General features: G+C 44.0%; 1 protein-coding gene across 2 annotated transcripts; it reads right to left on the bottom strand.

Annotated features, from left to right (window-relative positions):
* Nucleotides 1-1869: 1869 nt before the first annotated feature.
* On the bottom strand, nt 1870-18032 carry DMRT3 (doublesex and mab-3 related transcription factor 3; the record flags this gene model as incomplete). 2 transcript variants are annotated; one of them, XR_014024892.1, is made up of 3 exons in its annotated part: nt 1870-2029; nt 5549-6577; nt 17543-18032. XR_014024892.1 is itself a non-coding variant. In XM_081315877.1 (2 exons), 2 exons carry the CDS (start codon nt 18030-18032, stop codon nt 5613-5615), a joined length of 1455 nt encoding a protein of 484 aa, XP_081172003.1. In that variant the 3' UTR covers nt 5007-5612. The 2 variants fall into 2 exon arrangements, 1 of the variants encoding a protein (XP_081172003.1); XM_081315877.1 differs by lacking the exon at nt 1870-2029 and having other exon boundaries at nt 5007-6577.
* Nucleotides 18033-21773: the final 3741 nt, after the last annotated feature.

Here is a 21773-nt window from a genome sequence, read left to right as displayed (position 1 = left end):
TGATTGTGATCAGAACTTCAAACGGTTGTGGCTATTATGAAAACAGGTAACAGGCAGATTCATTAGTAGCATCAGCAGTGGCTCAAAATACAAGATGTCAGTTACATTGGCAGAGTTCACAATCGTTCAAACAGGTATTAATTTATTTGCTAAGCCACAATGCATTAAATCTGTTCAAAGAAGATATTAACAAGTAAGTTACAAACTGTTGTTTTCTCTACTGACCAAGAATGTTGAGATAATATTGAATTTTTCCCACCAATGAATTCATTATAAGGAAAGGGGGTATATGATGTTTAGAATTATGCATCCATCAGAATTGGAATTTGGCATATCAATGCATTCAGAAACAATTTTATTTCTCTCTAATGGCAATCCTCAACATCCCATAAAAATGAAATTGAAGAATTGATCTCATTTTTCAAACCCCAGGATTGCTTCAATTTAAAAATTAATATATTAATTTAGCATCAATCTTTTTTTCCTCTTATGTCTGCCAGAACACATATAATAGGAATCCTTGAAATGATATAATAGGATATAGGAATCAAGCTCATATTTTAGAATACTGAAGCAAATGTGAATCAGACTTGTTAGCTCAACAGGTGTTCTACAGCAGGGGTGTCCAAATTTGGCAACTTTAAGACCGTGGACTTCAACTCCCAGAATTCTCCAGCCAGCCATATCAGTTGGGGAATTCTGGGAATTGAAGTCCACATATTGGACACTCCTATACTACAGATACCACTGTAGAGCTCTTGTAAGGATTTGTTTTGAAGTCTAATTTTTTTTAAAAGAATCAAAATGTGAGATATCAAGCATGAAAAGAAGAAACATTAAAAAAAAATCTTGCCTTATTTGAGGATTGACTCTTTGCCCATTACATCTAATTCAGCTTCTCCAGACAATTGTGATGAGGCCTGGCTTCCAGTTTCAGCTACAGAATTCTATGGACCACAGTTCTGTATAACTCTCTAGTTAGAGGCCTGATCTATTGTAGCAGACTAAAAGTTTCCTGAGTCTTGGAAAGAGATGTTTCTCCTCATCTGCTAACACATCCTTTACAGTCGGTGACTTAGAAATTTAGATATTCTCATATTATTTATTTATTATTCCACCTTTATTGTTTATACAAATAACTCAAGGTGGCAAACATATCCAGCACACCTTCTTCCTCTTATTTTCCCCACAACAACAGCCCTGTCAGATGGATTGGGCTGAGAGGGAGTGATTGGCCCAAAGTCACCCAGCTGGCTTTCATGGCTGAGGTGAGACTTGAGCTGACTGTCTCCTGCTTTCTAGCCTGGTGCCTTAATCACTAGGCCACAACTGGCTGTCTTACATAGCAAAATGTCCACAGTCAGGGAAAAATAGCAAATCATTTTTAAAAAAAGCTTTCAGTTTCTTCCTCTTAGCAGGGGGTCTTCAAACTTGGCCCTTTTATGACTTGTGGACGTCAACTCCCAGAATTCCTCAGCCAGGCATATAAAAGGGCCAAGTTTGAAGACCCCTGCCTTAGAGTAAAGAGTCAGGACTATTTGTTATAGCTCCCATGAAACCGGGAACTGAGAGAGAAGAATCAACTGCTAAAGAATAGGATTTGGTCCACTTGCGTTTCAGAGGTGGGACACACACATTCACCCTGAATTTGGGAGCTTGCATTGCTTTCCTATCAAGAATTACCTTGCTTCGATATGTCACATACCGGTAGGTGCAGTCTTTATATCATTTCCACCACCAGCAGAAAGTTGTGGACTGTAGTTTTAACTGACTTTAAAAAAATGTTTAAAAAATACAAAATAGAAAATCCTCATGGTTCTCCTTCTCTACTGTATTTTAAAAACACATTATGGTGTATTTAGGTTTACCTTTTTTGTTGTTCATTTTAGTTTCTGCTGCTATCATATTGCCTTGTCCATGATTTTATTCTGTCTCCCACGAAGGTGAAATGCAAGGATATTTTTTTCAGACTGCACAGATGATCATTGATATCACAGGTGTTTCACTCGCAATTTCTTGCTGTCAGAGACTGTGTGAAGCAAAATATGATATATTTGCTTTTTATAGCTTATGTTTCTACTCAATTTGAGCACTTAAAGCAGTGAGTATTCACTCTTTCTCACTCTTTGTTGAATTGTTATGAAATGGAATCACGTTAATGATTCTAAGCCATGCTCTGTTACTGAAGCAAGAAACAGACCAAATTTTCAGCAATTTCTGTGCAGACATTAACTATGTTTCATGGTATGCCAGCATTTATTTATACTCCAATTCTATTTGTAAAGTTAAAACCATGGAAAATAAATTATACTGTTTCAACTCTAATGCTAGAAAAGGTTATAGCCTTATAATCTGGATCCCAACAATAGTACGGCAGATAGCATTAATAGCAACTGCCTTATTTTTATCTGGAAAATATAGTCCAGAGATTACAGTGCCTATCACAGAAATATTGATGGATTTCAAGACAACGGTTCCAAAGTTGTCATAATCATGCAGTAATGTTATCAGCTTTTGATGTAATAAGGTATCCTTCCCAAATCTGGCGATTTCTAGGTTGTTGAAACTACAACTCCCAGATTCTCAGCTAGCACAGCTATTGCTGGTAAGCAGTAGGTTAAAGCTATAACAGACTTGAATAGGATGATGGATGCAATAGGCTCATCTGTTGCAGTAGGCCATACCCAGGATCCCCAAATTCTGTCTGTACTGGTAAAGGGAAGTTTCAATGGAAGTGTTCTGTACCAGCCTGCTACCGGCCCTGCAGAAAAGGCAGGGACAACCCCTTTTACAAGAAGGCAAGAGGCTGGAACTAAGCCTGCCAAATTTATTAACATAAAAACATAAACAGAGCAAACAGAGCAAAGAGAGCAAACACGAACCATGAAACAGGGGCTATTCAAACGGTTGCCTTCAGCAAACCAGCCCTCCCACACATTCCCCTTTTAAACAGTTCAGGGTGTGGCTTCTCTCTGCCTCCTTCCGAGGTGCCCCATTGCCTTCCTCTGTTTACTCCTGATTGACTGCCTCCTGCGTCAGGTGTCCTTGAACAGGGCCAGCTATGGGTCATCTTCATCCACGCTGTCAGGCTCACACAGCTGGGTCTGCGTCGTGACCAGATGGGAGGGGCCTGGCTGAGGGCTCTGTGGAGCCTCAATATTATTCTCAGCAACACCCCCCTCCTCCTCCTCTGAATCGTCCGACCCAACTGCCGAACCCACAGGCTGACCCTGAATCACAACAGGAAGAAGATCATCCCCTAAGATCTCTTAAAATAAGAGAAATTTGCTGCTAACCAGCAGATTAAGGAAATGTTCCTAGCCTGTGCCTTTCAAGCATGAAAAGAACACTTGCACTCTCACATAAATACAGTATGTGCATTTTTACATCACTCTCTCATTAGGCTTAGGATATTTTGTCTCACCATTAGAAGTCTTGACAGAATTCCAGTATTATATGTTTGTGGGTCTTATGCAGTGTTTTACTGAATTCTCAACCACACTTCTTTCTTAAGGAATGCACCAGCCACAAGCAGCAAAAATCAATCAGAAAAGAGAGGGACATTTCTTTGACCTTGAAGAATTTCAGGTCTAGATAGCCTGCAGCTTTATACTACCTTTGTCATCAGGAAAGGGTAAGAAAATTTCAACTTCTTGCAAACTGAGAGACGAACAATGACCCACCTGCACCCAACACTGAACTAAACCAGCTTGATGTTCTACTAAGATCATAGTAACATGCTATCCATCTTGTATATCAGGCTCTGTGTTCATCTAACCCAGGGGTAGGCAACCTTGGCTCTTTTATGACTTGTGGACTTCAACTCCCAGAATTCCTGAGCCAGCCATGCTGGCTCAGGAATTCTGGGATTTGAAGTCCACAAGTCATAAAAGAGCCAAGGTTGCTACCCCTGATCTAACCGAACAGGGCCTATTGTCATCAGTTGGAGCTAACCATGAGGGGCTGGTACTGTTGGGATTCAGTTTGCATACATCTGCTTTCTGAACAGACGCCACTAAGAACTGTAAATGTAAAAGGTAGCACTTTTACCTAGGTTCCAGCTATAAAAATAATTTTTGTCTTTATGTAACATATTTCCATTTGTTTAGACGCATATTTTAGGGGTTTTATCACTCACTCTTTTCTCAGTTCAATCCTCTTTCTCTTTTGACCCTATGTAGTTTAGGTACTCACCATAATGGAAGAGAGGAGACTGCAGGCTTTTAACTGTAGAGGGTCTTAAATAATTTCTGTCACGGACTTAAAACTACTAAAATTACTTTTCTTTTGCACATTACTAGCCTTTATACCTCTTGAAATAAATAGTATTCATAATTTCAATGTTTCTTTTCCCCCACCCCTGAATTCTTTCTTCTCTATAAAGCTATCTGCTTCTCAACAGCTAAGAGGTGAGATAGGGTGCCCCTTGGCTGAAAAATAAAAGAAGATGAAAGGCACATTATAAACGTGTGCATTGTTTCATCACATTGCAGCAACTTCCTGAGTTTATCTCCTCCCAAACTTACCATTTGGCCCAATTTTTTTTTTTTACATCTTCATAGGAGACTCCTACATAGGAAGCGGGAGAGTTTCAAGCAATTTTTCCCCCAAGAAAATGAGATAATTCAAGCAATTACCCAAAGAGTCAATGAATTTAGAGAAGTGAAAAAGGTAACAGTTCTTGGAAAGCCCAAAGCAATAACTCTACCACCAACATATGTGACTGCATTTGTATAAATGTATTTCTTATTTTAATGTAAATATACTTCCTAGATTATATGTCTCAAAAGTTACTTACCCTCATCAGTTATATTTACACTTCATGTTCAGGGCAAAAGAATCTAAAATTCCATTAAGAACAACATATCTATAAAGCCAAGCTGACTTTCTCCAAATATAAATGAAATGTAAAAATCAAGATCAGCATAAGTTTATTTTTCCCCACAGTCCTTAGCATGCTACAATAACCTGACAATTTTAATTATGTGTTCATTTTTTTCACAAGACAGTTTCATGCAACTTACAGCTGTTATTTACTTTACATTGACGCTATAATATTGTTTCATCAAGCCATGTGAAAAGCATAGGATTTATGGTGCCTCCAAAAAAATATCTCAACTGGAACCACAGGTGGGCAGTTTATTCTTAGTCTTTTTATGACTTATGGGTATAACACCAGGACACTGATGTTATAAAGTCAGCAAGGTCACTGCTTAGTCCTCTTGCTATTTAATTATTTGCTTTTTAGTTGCTTATTTATCCTGAGGAGTCCTTTTGTTGAACACTGCATTCAAGACAATAGCAACATTCCCAGCGGTGTAAAAGATAAGACATATTTGCTCTTCTTTAAATGTTTTACAACCCCCCCCCAGTTTCTTACATGTTTGTTTAATTATTTTTCAGTAATACACATTGAGCACTAGAGGCATGAAATAGTAACTATTTGGCATTTTTCAGTGAAGTGCAAGAAATAAAATAAATTATGCCTTTATTGCTAACAGAGAGTAACAAGCAGAGTCCCTTTTTTTCCTGTAAATATATGACCCACCATTTCTTTTGTTTGAAGTCCAGCATTTCTGCCACATTGAAAAATGTCATGGTAAATAACCATTTTACGAAGATGTGTTTAATATTCTAGAATCTGAGGAATCAGATCTTTCATCATAATCATCTTCTGTATAAATGGGTTGCTTTGCCACAATTGGACATCCATCCTCTTGAAGTGAGATTCTAGGATCCTCTGATGGGCGTGTGGGAAGGACAGGAGAACTTCGGAAGACCGTGGCAGAATTAGCAGAGAAGGGGCTGACATACTGAGACCTCAGCTGATACTGCTGCTGAAGGGTCATGGTGTTCCACAAAGTAACATCATTGGGTAGAAATGGACTGGACTGGTTCCTTGCCAAAGTATTCCTCAACATTAATGGATACCGGGGAGGTTGTGGGAAGGGATGCTGTAATGGAACAGCCAATGGATTTGGTACAACATTACTAGTATCAGCAGAAAACCTCAGTGTGTCTGGGACTCGAAAAGCAGACCCTACTGACCATTTTGAAGAGGAAAGAGGATAGGAGCTCAGTGTGTGTTCAAAGAGGTGCCCATTTGAAGGCAAAACCAGGCCTTCTGATTCTGCAGAAGTTCTGTCTCCTCCCCCTATGGAGGATCTGCTTGACAGGAGGACCTCAACAGCACTCACCAGGTCACCCCCACAGCCTTTCAAGATTAACTCAAGCACGGTTGGCTTTTGGTTAGGGAATATTTTCTTTAACACTTCAAGGGGTGGCCGGTTGGCTTTTAAGCCAAATGGCAGAGAAACTGTCCCTGATGGACCTTCAATCAAGAAATGGTTCTGCTCCGGTTGATACTTAGGGCTTTCGGGTCTGCTGTCAGTGCTCCCACTGTTTTTCTGGACTGCATAACCACCCTCATCAACGGAAACTATTTCAGGGCTCTCGGGACTGAAGCTGCTCTTGGTCTTGGTCACCTCTGGGGAACTCCTTTGGTCTGTATCTTTGTCACTGTAGGCCTCAGTACTGTCTCCTCCACTGACGTCACCCAGTTGCTCTTCTGTCATGTCTACAAAATAGAGGGCAGCTTTGTTATGCTACTGAGAACAAAGACATTATCATTACTGAGTACATTTTTTAAGTATAACAAGCACTGAATCCTTGAGATTATAAATAAATTGTTCTAATTACAAGTATTAAAAAGATGTTGATTTGTAACAGAGACAGGGTATTGGCCCACTTAATCCATTTATAATTACTTTGATTATTGATAAGACCCTTTTATTTCCTGTTATGCTTTGCTTGTCCCATAGACCACCATCACAATAAATTGGAAATGAAAATAAGGAAATCATGTCCCCATTTGCTACTTCTCATAACTCTTGTTGTAGACCACTTACCTACTATGCCACTACAATACTATACGTTCATACAATTATATGACTAAAAATAAACCAACTGTATCATTGAAGCATTTTTGGTTCATTTATGAAAAAACTTTGAGGCAGAGTAGAATCTGTGATTCATTAACACCAAATGATTTACCAAAAAAAATTACAGTTTTTCTTTTAGTCAAAGTCAACTGAGAAAAAAACTATTATTTATTTGCAGTCCATGGCATTGCTGTGATAAACTACTCTATCAATCAACCATCACTAAATCCTGAAGAGAATCTTAAAACTTTGGCCATTGTTGTCAAAACATAGGTCAAAGACCGCCTTGAAGCATCCTGTCTGGAAAACGTGTGCTCTCATCTTTATTAATTTCCAAAATAATTGTTTTGCATTTCTGAAACCTCATCGTGGTTCACCAAAGGGGAAGGGAGAAGGAGAAAAAGACAGCTAAAGTAAGATTTTTCCTTCCAGAATGCTTGTCTGATGAGGAACTCTTAAATATTCAAAAGTTTGTATATTGTTTAATAAACTTCAATTGATATTAGTAAGGGCTAGAGTTCTGTGGATTTGGGATTGCCTTTTCCGTGCATTTGATTTTCATATCTGCTATGATTAATTTTGAAATAGTGCTTTTTAAAAATAATCTCCTTGACAATTTTGCAATTTCCTTTAGCCTCACTTACATGACTTAGTGTACTTGGTACTTACCAAATAAATAAAATAAAATAAATAAAATAATAACACAAAGCAAAACAAAAACCAACCAATAAATTAAGATTACACACTAATCCAGAACTTCGACTTTATTTGATTTCTCTGTGGAGTTCACCTAGCCACACCTCTTTATGACACAACCACAGACAATATGAATGGGTTTTGTTGAATGAAATGTCCTGTAGCATGTTTTTCTAGACACTCCTTCATTTAAACCTATATTCTTGGATTTACATCTTGATACAGTAGCACAAAAGAAGTACCAGCTACCTGAAATGCACTTGTTTTTACACTAGACTGGGGTAGGCAACCCTTTTTGATCTGAAGGATGTATTCAACCTCATGTAGTTTGCTGAGGTTCCACTCACTTGTGGCAGGCAAAAAAACAGTCAGAACCCAGAAACTAACAGGCAAGGAAAAAAAATGCCAGGATACATATATATTACGTGAATAACTATAAATTATACACTTTATATCATAATCTTAACTACATGTAAATCCTAAAATCTTTAATATATCAACTCCCCTTTCCCTCACCTTTAATCACTTCAGTTAACTTATTCTAAATATTCCATAGACTGCTTCCAAGTAGTTTGCAATTTAAATTCAAATTTTATGTAAAAATGATTTGGGGATTCAAAACATCTATCATTGTTTCAAATAGATGTCTCTTTCATTTATTTATTTAAAGAAAGTGGGAGGAGAAAGATAAGAAAGATAAGTAGAGAAGGTTGTAACCAAAACAGTTTTGGAAAAGTAGGCATGCTTGTTCATTAGCACATTTGTAACAAAGATAAAATAAATATTTTATCTGAATCTCTGTTTCACAGCAGAGTATATGAATGTTCATATTGCAATAGATAGAAACAAAGCTAAATGGAATTCAAGAAGCAATATTTTATTACATTTTTTAAATGCCAAATCTTTCAGGTGAAGATTTTGTGTGTCAGAATTCAATTAACATTGCTTTGAAAATATTCATATTTTTCACATACATAACATTGCTAACTGAACAACAGTTATATCTGAAGAATTCCAGATTGGTTTATCAAATTATATTCTATGTTGTTAAGCCTATGTTAAAATTGCAAGTCATCCTAAGCGTTGGTCTAAATCTCACATATTATCTCTTTTTTTCCCTTCAAGAATCAATCTCACTTGCTGGATTCACACATGCCTTTAACTCACACATGTAACTGCTTTGATTTTACATTTGCTAAAACTGACAAAGTGAATTCTATGGATTCTATGAGTTCCCTAGCCAGCCAAATCCACAGGTCTTAAAGTTGCCAAGGTTGGACAATCCTGGTGTAAACATATCTGTTGTTTATTTGATTTTACATTTGCTAAAACTGACAAAGTGGATCCATATCAAGTTTCTTCTTGAAATCCCTAGAAGTAGCTTGAAGCTAAGTCCATGTCCCCAGCTATCTCCCACAGAGAACCAGATCATCCATTTTCATTCAAACAAACTAACTGAAAAGATGTATACAATGTCACTCAAACATGGGCATTTGAAAAAGCTAAACATTTATATCTGTTCTGGTCCATTTATTCATTTTTGATATTTAAATTAATGAGGGCTTTATTTGCTGTTTTAGAGCACTTATCAATAATTATTTTCCTTCTGAGAATGATTACTTATGTAGAATTTATACACAGATGGTGTAAATCAGGATTATCCAACCTTGGCACCTTTAACATCTGTGGACTTTAATTCCTAGAATTCTATGGATTCTATGAGTTCCCTAGCCAGCCAAATCCACAGGTCTTAAAATTGCCAAGGTTGGACAACCCTGGTGTAAACATAACTGTTGTTTATTTGTTTTTGGCTTTATGTGTGCTGTAAACTCTGCCATTGTGATTTATAACCCATGTTTCCAGCTTAACTTGTTCTGCAAATCCAGCCTATTGTAGTTTATTTAACAATCCATACTTAGGGCTGTCATGGTTTAGCATGATGTCTGAACTTGGTCAGTAATTCTTTCAGAACAAGTAAAAGAACTTGGAGAAGCTGGATCTCCGGTTGAAGCCTTGGCCAAAAGGACCATCCATCATGCAGCCAGCAGCAGCAGAGTCCCCTGGAGCATCCAAGGATCTTTGATGGATGGAGATATCCTCCTCCCTTCTCCTAAATGTTAAGCAGAAAGTGCTGACAAGCTGGCAGGGAAGAATTTCTCATCAATGCGCTTTGATTATATTTGGTAAAGAAAATGCCTGTTGCCTGGTAACATTTCACTTGAGCCTGACCTACTCCAAAAGTTATTGCTACTAGATTCGATTTGCACTGTCCTCTGGTGATTACTGTAATCTTTTAAGCTGGGAGGTTCATACATCAGTGGGGCAAACATTGTGTGCTTCTCCCTCTCAGATTTATAAGCTTTGAAGAAGAGTCAGGCGAGGGAGCCTGTTTCCTCCAGCAACAGAGAAATCAATACAGCCTTCAAATCTCTCGTGACCAGGAATGTTGCCCACACACAACATGTTAAGACCACAACCTCACACGATGTTTAAGTATCCACTAACAGAAACCATGGGAACCATCCAATGAATCAAGCAACTCGGCACTAGAGACAATCTTGCAAAGACAACAACGTATGTTGAGGATGAGTACAGACAGAGATAACTTGGCAGGAAACTGAAAACTAACACGTCATACATATGCACCCATCAAAGCTATGAGCCTTTAAATCTCATTGATTTCAACATGTGCTTACATTTCTCCCAGGGCAACAGGCTGGCCTCCAGCTGGCTATTAGCCTACATGATTACAGTACAGTACATTACTTCCTTGGAACTGAGAAAGGAGAATTAACTGCAGTTATCATAAATGTTCCATAGAACCAAGTATCATGATACAGCTAATAAAGCTTTGATTGAAGCAAATATTTTTTATGTCATCTCACTGATTACTTTCTACTAATTCTAATTCTCTAGGATTCTGTTCTTAAGAGTCTCCGTTCTCAAGGATTGTGTCAAGGAATCTTCACCCATTCAATTAAATCAATTAAATCAATGGAATAAAAATAATCCTAGGGAATTGTGTTACATACTTTCATTTTTGAGTAAGTTTTGATTTAAACTGAAGCATTTTGTGTAGTCCATCTTGTGTAGGGCACTTATCATGGACGATGATAGGGTTTGAACAGTTTTGATATGGTCACTGATATATATATCAAATAAGAGCAGGAATAAACCGTGTTATTAAATTGCCAGTTTATTATCCTCTTCCTGTTTAGGCAAAATTACTGGGAAAGGCAGAGGCCTATTTCAAAAGAGTATCTTATGCAGCTAAGAATTACAGTATTACATGGTTCTGAAGCAACAATATAAAGATACACCACCACCTGGAAAGTTTCCTAATATATTATTTCCCTTGATTTTAGCTAGGGAAAACCAGGAGAGAAATGCTAGCTACATTTTCTTTCTGGAAAAGGATGTCACTTCTAAGACCACAAAACTATTCTCATCGCTCCCTTCCTAATCTCCAGCAGTAGGGCAGGCTCTTCTTCACTGTCCCAGTTACAACCTCTCCCTTAATGGTGAGGGACACACATGGCTGCACAAACACTGTTTGCCGTTAATTAAAACTCCACCTTCCATTAATTTCACTTAAAAAAAAAATCCCTCAGCAAATGCAAAAGAAATACAAAGAAAGACCAGGTCTCCTTACCCAGATAGTAAAAATAAAAAGTATGGCAAAAACCTTAATGAAGGATTCAGAGCTAAGGATGGGAAGCTGTTTCTAGTAGGAAAAGATGGCATTTTAGAACATGCTTCAATATGAATTTGAAGATGCAGTGTCCAGAATGTTATACACACTATTGCCCCAAAGAAAACATTTGATTGAAAAATGTTGACATCCACAAGAATCTGATGTTGGCAAGGAGCAAGTCTTGCCCAACTGTGTGCAAACAGATGTTGTGCAAGTGTCAAATCTGAGTTCTTCCATTTTTATGAAAATACAGCCACCAAAGTCCGTTGAGGTAAATATGCACCTTCAAATTACGGACATTTGCAACAGAATTTAAACTCCTAAAAATGTGCAGCTGGATTATTTGCTTGCTCGGGAGGAAGCCTAATCAAAAGGAAACTGCAACAATTCTGTGCAGGTGAATTCAGTCTGTTGAATCCCATGAGACTGTTCCCAGGTAATGCCCACAGCGCTGCAGTCTATCTCCCCCCACCCTCCTTGTTATGCTCAGAATGGAGTCTTGGCTTACCATACACTTTTTATAAAAGATCAAATGGAGACTCCAAACCAGGGGCAGCAACTATGGCAATTTTACAACCTGTGGACTTCAACTCCCAGGAGTCTGGCTCAGGAATTCTGGGGGTTGAAGTCCACAGGTCGTAAAGGGGCCCCGCCCATTCCAAATATTTCTTTGGATGTGTGTGTGTGAGAGAGAGAGAGTGAGAGAGAGAGAGAGAGATCCCTGGAATATGTCACCTCTGAACACTGTATATATTTTTTGGAAATGTGTGTGTGAGAGAGAGGGGGGAAGGGAGGGAGATTCCAGCTGCTTTTGCTTCCACCTTCCCAAACGTAATCGCTATACAAAATTAACTCTACAGTAACGACTCGCCAAGAGATTTGCGGCAGAGAAAAGATTGCGGAATGGAGCACGAGGGAGGGGCGGCGTGTGGCTCGGGGGGGGGGGTTTGTTCCAAGTTTATGCTCCAGAAATCCGCATCTCCTCCAAACGCAGGCACAAGCAAGGTTTACACGTGATGTTTAAGCTGGTCAGTTAATCAATCTATTCTTTGGACTCAGAAACTCACCAAAGGGGCTCCGTCAGCGCGCTAAGACACCTTCCCAGCTCTGAACAAAAGTAGCGTTTTGGGTTAAATGTCAACACTCGGTTTGCAAGTCACCGAGAACCAGAGCGCGGCGTAGATCCACCTGTACAGAGGCCTCCGGGAACCGGAATGGGTAGCCTGCGACTTGGCGGCGAGCCTGCAGCCCTGTGTGGGGTCATCGTCAGCGGGTTTCCATCTCGGTAGAACCACTAACCTGGTTCATTCGTGAGCCCTACTTTCCTTAACCGCGGTTTACCGAGGGGGTTCGTTCATACATTGCCCAAGCCAACGTTAGGCAACCACGCGACGCCTAGCTTGAAATACCACACCAAGACCAGGTTAAGAGCGGTTCGCGATTTCGCAGGTCAGTGTGTTATGGGAATGCCGGCCAACATACTTCTGATTCCAGGAGAGGCGTGAATCCGGCCACCGACGGCCCACCCTCTCCTTCCGCAGACAGGATCGCGATCATCGGACTCTGGGGACGCTGAAGCTCCGAGGCTTCACCAGAAGCCAACAAACACCTCGAGGAAGGTCACTTACCCTCGGCAACGTGCGACTCCCGGCCCGGCCCTTTGCGTCCTTCAGCCTCGCTCAAAGCCTGCCCACCGAAAGTGCTGCGACTCCAAACTCCAACATTCTCGGCCCCGCTGTCTGAGGAGACTGGGAGCTGGAATCCTCGCCTCGGCAAGCTCCACGCAAGCGGCAGGAATGGACTTCAGTGATGGGCTCCAGCCAAACGGAGAAGACTGAGGTCCGCGCCGGCTCCTCCAGAGGCCAGGGAATCGGTCGGGGTCGCTGGGGCCTCGCCAAACCAGGCCGGGCAGGAGTCGGCTTTGCGCTTTGCGCGCTCCCACTCTGCAGTCGGTCATCTGGCGGTTAGTGCCGAGTGAACGCACCGTCGTTTATTCGACAGGCCACGGTTAAACCAGATTAGGGCCCTGTGGAAATCCAGCCGGGATCTCCCTCGTGGCTTGATCGTCTCCCGAGAGTGCGGAGGAAAATATCTGGAAAGAACCCCACGTCTTTTGACAGATGCCCAGAATAATGGAAGTGGCATTTTAAAAATTATCCCATCTTCTGATAGCAGTCTCCATCTACTGCTTTCTTGAAAAAAAAACTAGCATAGTGTTAACTGGAATGATTTAAATTTTCGGGGTTGGCGGGGGTATCCTTTCCTCCGCAGTCTGACCTAGCAGTGGCATGCACAGAGAATTGACTTGACCCTTTTACAGCCCACTCTTTTTCCCCTGATACTTTTCCTCAACAACAACAACAACAAGATACAAAAAGCATAATTCCCCTCTGAACTAAGGCTGGGTTTCTCAAGTCAGCAAAAGAAGTTGCTGTGGAACCCCCAAAAAACCCCTTTCAGATGAACACAGAGAGTTTGGACTGGTGGCACTAAATGAAGTTGGGGGGGCTTCTTATGGACCAGGCAGGGCCTACTCTATGGCTGCCTCATGTGGGTGGAATTCACTGCAGCTGGAAAAGCTTTTCGGTAATTTACACTTTCTCACTGCATTTACCTAGACTAAGAAAAGGATGTTTCAATCCTCACTACTGTATCTATCATCTCTTGTTATTTTATCTAAAGATAAAATAACTTTAGACCTTGTTTATATACTGATAATAGCCTGAGCTCTATTTCATTTTTTTTAAATGCATAAAACCAGGGATTAAACAATATATGCAATATTTAATTCAGATGCGTAATAATGAGGGGCTACTCTCAAAATTGCAATAATTATTACAGCCTTATCCTGTTTCTTCCTTTCATCTATTTCCTCTTTCTTTTCCTGCCTACGTAATTTCAACCAGCCCCATAGTGACTACTCAAAAGATCCACTGAGATTAACAAACATTATTCCTAGGAAAGCATGACAATAAAGTTGCAGCTTAGATTTTTTTTTATATGCATTCTATGTCTGGCAAAGATTAAAGCCAACTTTTGCTTTCCTGAAAACATGGATGAAAGGAAGACAACAGCAAAAGAGCTCCAGTTGGTTTGCAATGAAAAGTTAGCATCAGGATGACTTAAGTGAAATAGTCATTTTGGTTCATATATTTTTATAAGACTCTAGTCAGCAGAAAAAGATATTTATTTTCATGATTTAAAAAAAACTAGAGGGGAAAAAAGAGATTAGATGAAGCTAATACTCAAAATTCCCACTATAAAAAGCCTCTGGTGTGTACTCAAGTAATGATGGTGTATTTAATAAATAAGCAAATCATAAACCATGGCTTACTGTATATGATACCAGAAGGAGCTGTTAAAGTACTAAATAAGTTTACTAACCCATTGCAGGAATAAATGTAAAATCCTTGGAATTTTTCAGGCTCATGAGTAGCTTACAAATGGGCTTTGTCACAGGATTTAGCAGGACTGGGCACAGGTCAGTCTCTTTTAGACTTTAACTTTTATGGATTTTTTTTAAAATTGTCCAGGGACTGATTTTCTGTTTCCACCAAGTTTCTGCAATGGGAGAAAAAAACAACCATCTACCTTTAAAAAAAACTTTTTATAAGTGCTATCTATGAAATTGATCCATTCTATTTTTTCCAGATTTATGATGCAGCTAAATAGGACTGATTATTGTTCTCCAATAGTTTTAAAGAAACGTTCAAGTTTGTGGTTTATGAAAGAGGAAATTCAGTCATGAATATTGTTTCCAAACAGATTCTCAAAGCACACCTGGTTTGGGAGTAAAGCTGTCTTAACCTATTTCGGAGGGTAACTCAGAAAAGGATCCACGGGCTTGCCAACAGCCTTCCACTCTGTGCTTTCTTTAGAGGTATCTCCAAAGATGATTCCAGTAAAGAAAAAAAACAGAGATCTCTTACAGAACTTGGTGTCTTCCTAAGAATCTTTCTAAAGATGGTTTCCATAGCTCTTTAGGAGCCGGGTTCCAGAAAGAGAAGTCAAGAGCCACTCTTAATGTTTAATACAAAACAGAATGTTGCAAAGCCCTTTTAAGAAGGGCTTATGGCCTGCCATAGCAGTCACATTCCTATTTCCGAATCCTTCATCTGGATGGTCAAATGTTTGAAGGTTGAATGTCATCCCAATTTTTGATAGAAGTTAAAATAAAACAGACCGTCTCTACATTGGTCATGACCAGAATAATCAAACAGCGTTATAGTAGGATTTACTGAACAGGGCCCAGGTGAACATACATTTTAAAAAATTGATTAAACCCTGAAATACTCTCCTTAACTTTAAAAGAGGCTGCTGGCCGGGAGAAGCAAAGTGACACCTAAAGCATCCAGATGCACTCCAGATGACAGAGAACCAACAAACTAAGAGCACCTGAGATAGGAAGGCTGGACCCTTTTCTCCATGCCCACTAGAAGCACAGAGGCTAGGTTCACACATTACACCAAGCCCCCAATTGCTTTAGTGTACCTTGTGGAACCACCACAGTTCCACTGCTTGAACAAGTCACCAGCTCTGTCTTAAACTGACTTAAATCCAAGGCAAAATTAAGCAATTCAAATCAGGGCTTTGCCTATTGGGTGAACCAGGCCAACCACCCAGTATACAAAAACGGAGCTTTAATTGTTCCCTTTCAGACCCCTCTCAGATTGCTTGTCACCTGGAAACCCCGTGGTCTGATAATCCACCGGTTTTACGAGAATAGCGCCAGGTAAAAGTTTTTTGGGGAGCGGGCCGGTGTTTACTCAGAAATCAACTTTTCGGACTCCATCTTCCGAGGAGCTGTGGTCTTGCCTTTAAGCCTGTAGCAAGAGATAGACTTCATCACCTCCTGAGTACAACAACGCGCGGATCTATTCCGTTTTTACCGTGGAAAGCGCCGCGCATCTGAAGAAACGCTGGAGGAGATTAAAATCTCCCGAGAGAAAGCCGAGAAGTTCCCCTGCAAAGGACGCCTTAGTCTTGGAGAGGATCCCGCCGGGTACAGAGCTAACCGCTTTTCTTCGGGGATGGATGGAGGCGCTGCCCGTTTCCTTCCCCCAGACGGGGGAGATGACGGAGCCTCGCTTATTAGGCTGCCTCCAAGAGACCCTTACATGGCCAGAGGGGAGATCGCTCGTTCCCCGCTCAAGCTTCCGCCGGCTCTGCGTTCGCGGGGCTGGAATCATCTCTCGAACCGGCGGGCGTGGAGCCCGTTCTGGCCTCGGCTGCTTTCACCCGCAGGGAAGCGAAGGGCAGATGAGAAAATCGCGGCGCCCCTGGGAGACCCAGAAGGCTGCGCTCCGAGTCAACGTGCAGTTCGGAAGCGAAGGAAAAGCTCCGGGCCAGCCGTCCAGTCCGCGAACTAACGAGAGCAGAAGGTCGCCTCCCTCCCCTCGAGGCTCGAAAAGACGCCGGGCTCGTCCCCCCCTCGCAGGGACTCTCTTCGAGACCAAACGCTGCGTTTGTTTCTGTGTCTGCCCCCCCCTCTCCCGTCACATTCCGGACCGGGGACAGAGGGAGCATCGGGGTGGTTCTTTGCCGGATCCCTAATTGCGCAGCCCTCCGGGAGCTCTCCCGCCGTGCAGGGCCAGGTGCTTCGCTGGCAAGCCGAACGTCGACTGGTGAGTTGGGGGCGCCGATGCTTTCATTTCCCTGCTTCAGCGCGGGTTTCCTGGCTCCTTCGCTGGGCCCGCAGCAGCCGGCCCAAGTGGCTCGGAAAGCGCCCGACCGCCAGCCCGGAGTTGGGCCTCTGCCTTCCGTTCCAGAGACGCCCGAGTCCTTTTAGGAAGCCCAACCGCCTCCTCGAGAAAAGCGCCCGGCTCTTGCTCCCGCTCGCCGGATCTCAAGTGCAGCGGAAGCGCGTCCGCGATCCCTCCCGTCCCATAAAAAAAGAAGAGCCTTGGTGGAGCAGTGGACTAATGCCTCCTTAAGTAACACCAGCTGCCTGCAATTAGTGCAGGTTCGAATCCCACCAGGCTCAAGGTTGACTCAGCCTTCCATCCTTCCGAGGTAGGTAAAATGAGGACCCAGATTGTTGGGGGCAATTAAGCTGACTTTGTAATAATGCCGCTTGGGGCGTGTGTGTGTGTGTGAAAGCCCTAATAAGCAGGCATATACATAGAATGAAGGCTACTGCTAAGCTTGTAAGCCGCCCTGAGTCTTCAGAGAAGGGCGGGATATAAATGGAATTTTAAAAAAAAGCACCTACCTGGTTTGGCGAGCGGCGGCAGCGGGAGGACGGCGGCGGGCTGCTCGGAAGCCCATCTCAGAGCGGCCGCGGCGGCCAGCTCCATCGGGGGACGATGCGAGGCGCCGGCCGGGCCCTCCGCTGAGCCGGGGGCAGCGGCGGCGGCGGGCGCTGCTCCGGGGTGCCCGGGCGGCGTAGAAGAGGCGGGCGCGGGGGCGGCGGCGGCGGGCAGGGCGCGCAGCGTGTCGGGCAAGAGGCTCTCCAGGCTCTCGTTGGCCTGCTGGCGGCGCAGCGCCACCTGGGCGGCCATGACGCGCTGCCGCTCGATGATGAGGATGCACTTCTCGCAGGTGCAGTCCTTGAAGCGGCAGTAGCGCTTGTGGCCCTTCAGCCAGGAGAGCACGCCGTGGTTGCGGCAGCGCGCGCACTTGGGCGTCCGCTGCAGGGGCGCCCGGGCCGGCTGAGCCACCGGGCCGCCCATGTACAGGTACGGGGAGCCGTAGCCGTTCATGGCGCCCTCTCACCGCAGCCGCTAGGTCCGCCTCACTCGCGCCGGGGCCATGCTCGGCCAAACGCGGCGGCGCTTCCCTGGCTCTCTTGGCGCCGAACCAGGCGCTGAACTCGCCCTCAGCTCAAGTGCAGGTTGGCTGGCGGCTCCCTCGCCCGCCTTCCCCGCCTCTCGGGCGAGGCTCCTCCTCCTCCTCTCCGCCGAAGCCGGGGCTCTTGCCCCGGCCAGCGCCAATTCCCCGCCCCTCCTCGCCTCGCTCTCACTCCCCCACCCCCCCCTTTCCTGGACACAGGTGGACTCGCCCACTCAGCCGCTTTCCTCGCCGCGGCCGCTTCTTCCTCGAAAGCTCGAGGGCGAGACGGGGAGGGAGGGGCAGGAGAGCGAGGCCCCCAGCGCGTGCGCGCGTGCTGACGAAAGACAGGGCTCGAGTTGCCCCTTCTGGATCGGGACGCCAGTAGCACGGCAGTAACTGTGCATACGTCGTCTCTCTCCCCCTCCCCCTCCCCCTCCCCCTCTCCCTCTCTCCCTCTCCCTCCCTCTCCCTCCCTCCCCCTCTCCCTCTCCCTCTCTCTCTCTCTCTCTGTCACACACACACACACACACAACACGTACAGGGATTTTTTATTTTGCAAAAAAGATGCATTCAAGACTGAAGCTGTGTGATCCAGTGGCAAGTCCCAAATAGGCTGACGTGTGGCTCCAGCATCGTTTGACCTGCGATGGCCCCACAGTCCGATCCGGATCAGTTTGGCTCTGAGATAAGGAAGCAAAGCAAACGCGGATAAATCTGCCGACTTCTCCGCGCCAGGCACCCGAAGCTATTGCTAGGCTTGCTTGGGGCCTGCAAAGCAGCCGGGACCCCCTTCTGCAGAAAAGGGGCGGAGCCGTCGCTGAAGGTTCTGTCTCCCAGCCCTCTAAAACTTTCAAGCGCGGGGATTGGCTAAGGGGCCGTACCAGGTGTAACTCTTTCCCTTCCAGCACGATTTCTAACCAAGAATCCGCTTGGAAACTAAGTCGCTGCCTGACTGGCGGGGTGAATTTATAAGCATCATGTAGAGGCTGCGGAACGGGGAAATCAAGGTGCATTTTCCCCCCAAACCTCCCTTCCCCCCACAATACATACGCAGGCATTATTCCAGAAACCCTTATATGTATTCATCGGGGTGTAAACATCGGCTAATAGATTTCTCAAAGGAGGGGAGAGGAGAGCTTTGGAAAATATCAATACAAGGGGCGGGCATCCAATCTAAAACAATAATTTCGGCTTTAGATTTTAAACGACGTTTAGAAGGGTTGTACAGGATAATAATTCCACCCCATTCGAACCGTGATTCTAATTCTGTTCAACCGCACGCTAATGCGGAACATTTTGCTATATTCAGGGTGAAATAATCAATCAGACTTTTTAAAAAAAGAAATCAAACCAAATATTCCTGCCTCTTTTGTATTATTTGCCCGTTGGATTTTATTTTGAGATTGCTGGGAGCCTCTGGAATTCCTTCCAGTCCTCCCCAGGCTCTGAACGGCTAGGGAAGGGAATATTATTCAATGTTCAACGTTTGTTAAACCTGAACCGGAGTAGGAAGGTGGGTGCCCACTCGAAATCCATTTTCCCCCGGGTCCTTCGGAATCCAGGTCATCCAGATCATCTGAGCGGAAAGATTTAAATACTGGGGAAGAAGATAAAAGAGGACTTGGGAATCAGCCTTGGAAGAGAAATGGACAGAAATTTAAGAAGGCGATGGGAACATTTTTTTTTCTAACTAAAGACGCTCCCAATAATTCGTAACGTGGAGAATATTAACTTTTGGAAGCACGATTTCTAGAACTGATTCTAATGAAACGAGTCACTTTTTAAAAAAGAAAAGTGTGACTACGAGGTTGCTTATTTTACGAATTAAAATTAAGACTTGGCCCTAACATAACATTTTAAGAAAATACAACAAAGCGAGCCATTGAACCCCGATGGTATTAAACGATTATATACTGATCCTACAAAAACAAATATTTAATTTAACTCGAAGGTGAAGCATCCTCTGAAGGATCAACTCTGTGTTGAGCGAGGAAGGAACCCGAGGAGTGTGGGGCCGGAAGTCAGACAAGCTTCTTTTGGCCCTGGCAGGATCCAGGTTCAACTACACACACACACACACACGGAGGGGGGAGGGAGAGAGAGAGAGAGAGTCTCCAGGTGGCACAATATCGGAATTCCGGGTCTCCCGGCTAGTCGCCGCGGCTCTTCCAGGCAAACGCAGTCGCGCTTCCCGAAAGAAGCCGGGCCGAGGAAAGCCGCAGCGTCGGCTGGCCGGCCTTCCCCGGCATTCTCTCCTAAGGAAGCGGGAATGGAGATTTCCCCCCCCGACCGGTCATCGCAAGCCCCGGACTTTTGAGCCGGGCCGCGAGCCTTGTTCTCGGTCTTTTGCTGGGAATCGGACGAGTTCTGTCGCCTCCGCCACCCCCGCCCTCCGCCACCCCCCGTATTTGACAACATCTCCCCACAGGTCCAGGTCGGCCTTTCTGTGAGCGCCACGTCCCCTGCCTAAGAGCCTATTGTAACTCAACACCTGACGAGAACCGGTCCCATCGCTCGGGGCAGAAAAGGTTTAGTCAAGCACATAATGGGATCCCAGCAGAAGGCTTTTCAGAAGCGGGGCCCAGGGTAAACTTCGCCACATGAACTCCGTTTCCAGGGCTGTTAAGCTTTTAATTGGGAAAGGAAAAGCGGCGTAATAAGAGAGGAGGCAATTTCAAGGTGACTCGAACGTGGTCGCCGTTTGCGCCCCGGAGAATAGCTTGAAAAGGGGATGAATGAGCCAAACATATGGTCCCAATCAGGTCGAGCGGCAGGGCGGGGCACTCTGCCTTTGGGGGCGAGGGGAAACGGGAATGGGGAGGGGACCCCAGCTCGTTTTCTACGAAAGCCAGCCGCCCAGGCAAGAACGGCAGAGGCAGCCGAAGTCCGCCGAAACCGCCTTGTCGAGGAAGGGGTAACGGAGTCCTTGAAGCTGGGGGCCTACAATCATCAAACCAGCGCCCCTTCATCTGGGTTTCATTCACATAGAGATGTGTGGAAGGCTTCCAGACCGCAGTTTGCACCATGCTGTTCGCGGGAATAGGAAGGCAAACCTGGCATTCTGAAAAAGAAAAGCTAAATAGGAGTGTCCAGAGGGAAGGGCAAACGATGTCGAGAACAGGGGGAGAAATATGTGTTATTATCACTATCGTTATTAAAAGTATGCAGGTGCTCAGGTCTATCAATTCGATTCCAGTGAACCTCCATATTTTAATATATTGGAATGCTGGAAGAGGACTGGGGAGAGGAAGGACTAAAGCAGAACTTCATATCTGGGGCTCCCACTCAGCAGGGAGTTTCCGAAATATAGCAAGACTACCTTGTTGTCCGCCAAAGCTGCTGAATTAATAAACAGTCTGATCCAAAGACAGAGACATCCAGGACCATCACATCCGGAATGCAAAAGCACCCTCCATCCACCCCACCGATTGCAATTTGTTATTGTAAGCCGCCTGAGAATTCTGGCAGGACAGGCGGTTACCATACATTTCGAATGAATGAATAAATAACTAAAGCTCCATTGGACGCGATCAAGAAAATTAAAAACGTTTCCAAATCAGTGAAAAAGCAGAAAGGATTTTTAGAGCAGGCGCCCCCAGCGCGACCCTCCGAGCCTCAAAAATACCTCGGAGTGAAGTGACAGGTGGGGCCTGAAATTAAGACCAGTGGGA

The sequence above is a fragment of the Vipera berus genome (genome assembly GCF_964194415.1).
Source record: "Vipera berus genome assembly, chromosome: 2".
Taxonomy (NCBI): Eukaryota; Metazoa; Chordata; class Lepidosauria; order Squamata; family Viperidae; genus Vipera; species Vipera berus.
Note: the sequence above shows the minus strand (reverse complement) of the source record. Positions and strands in the feature narration are given on the sequence as shown.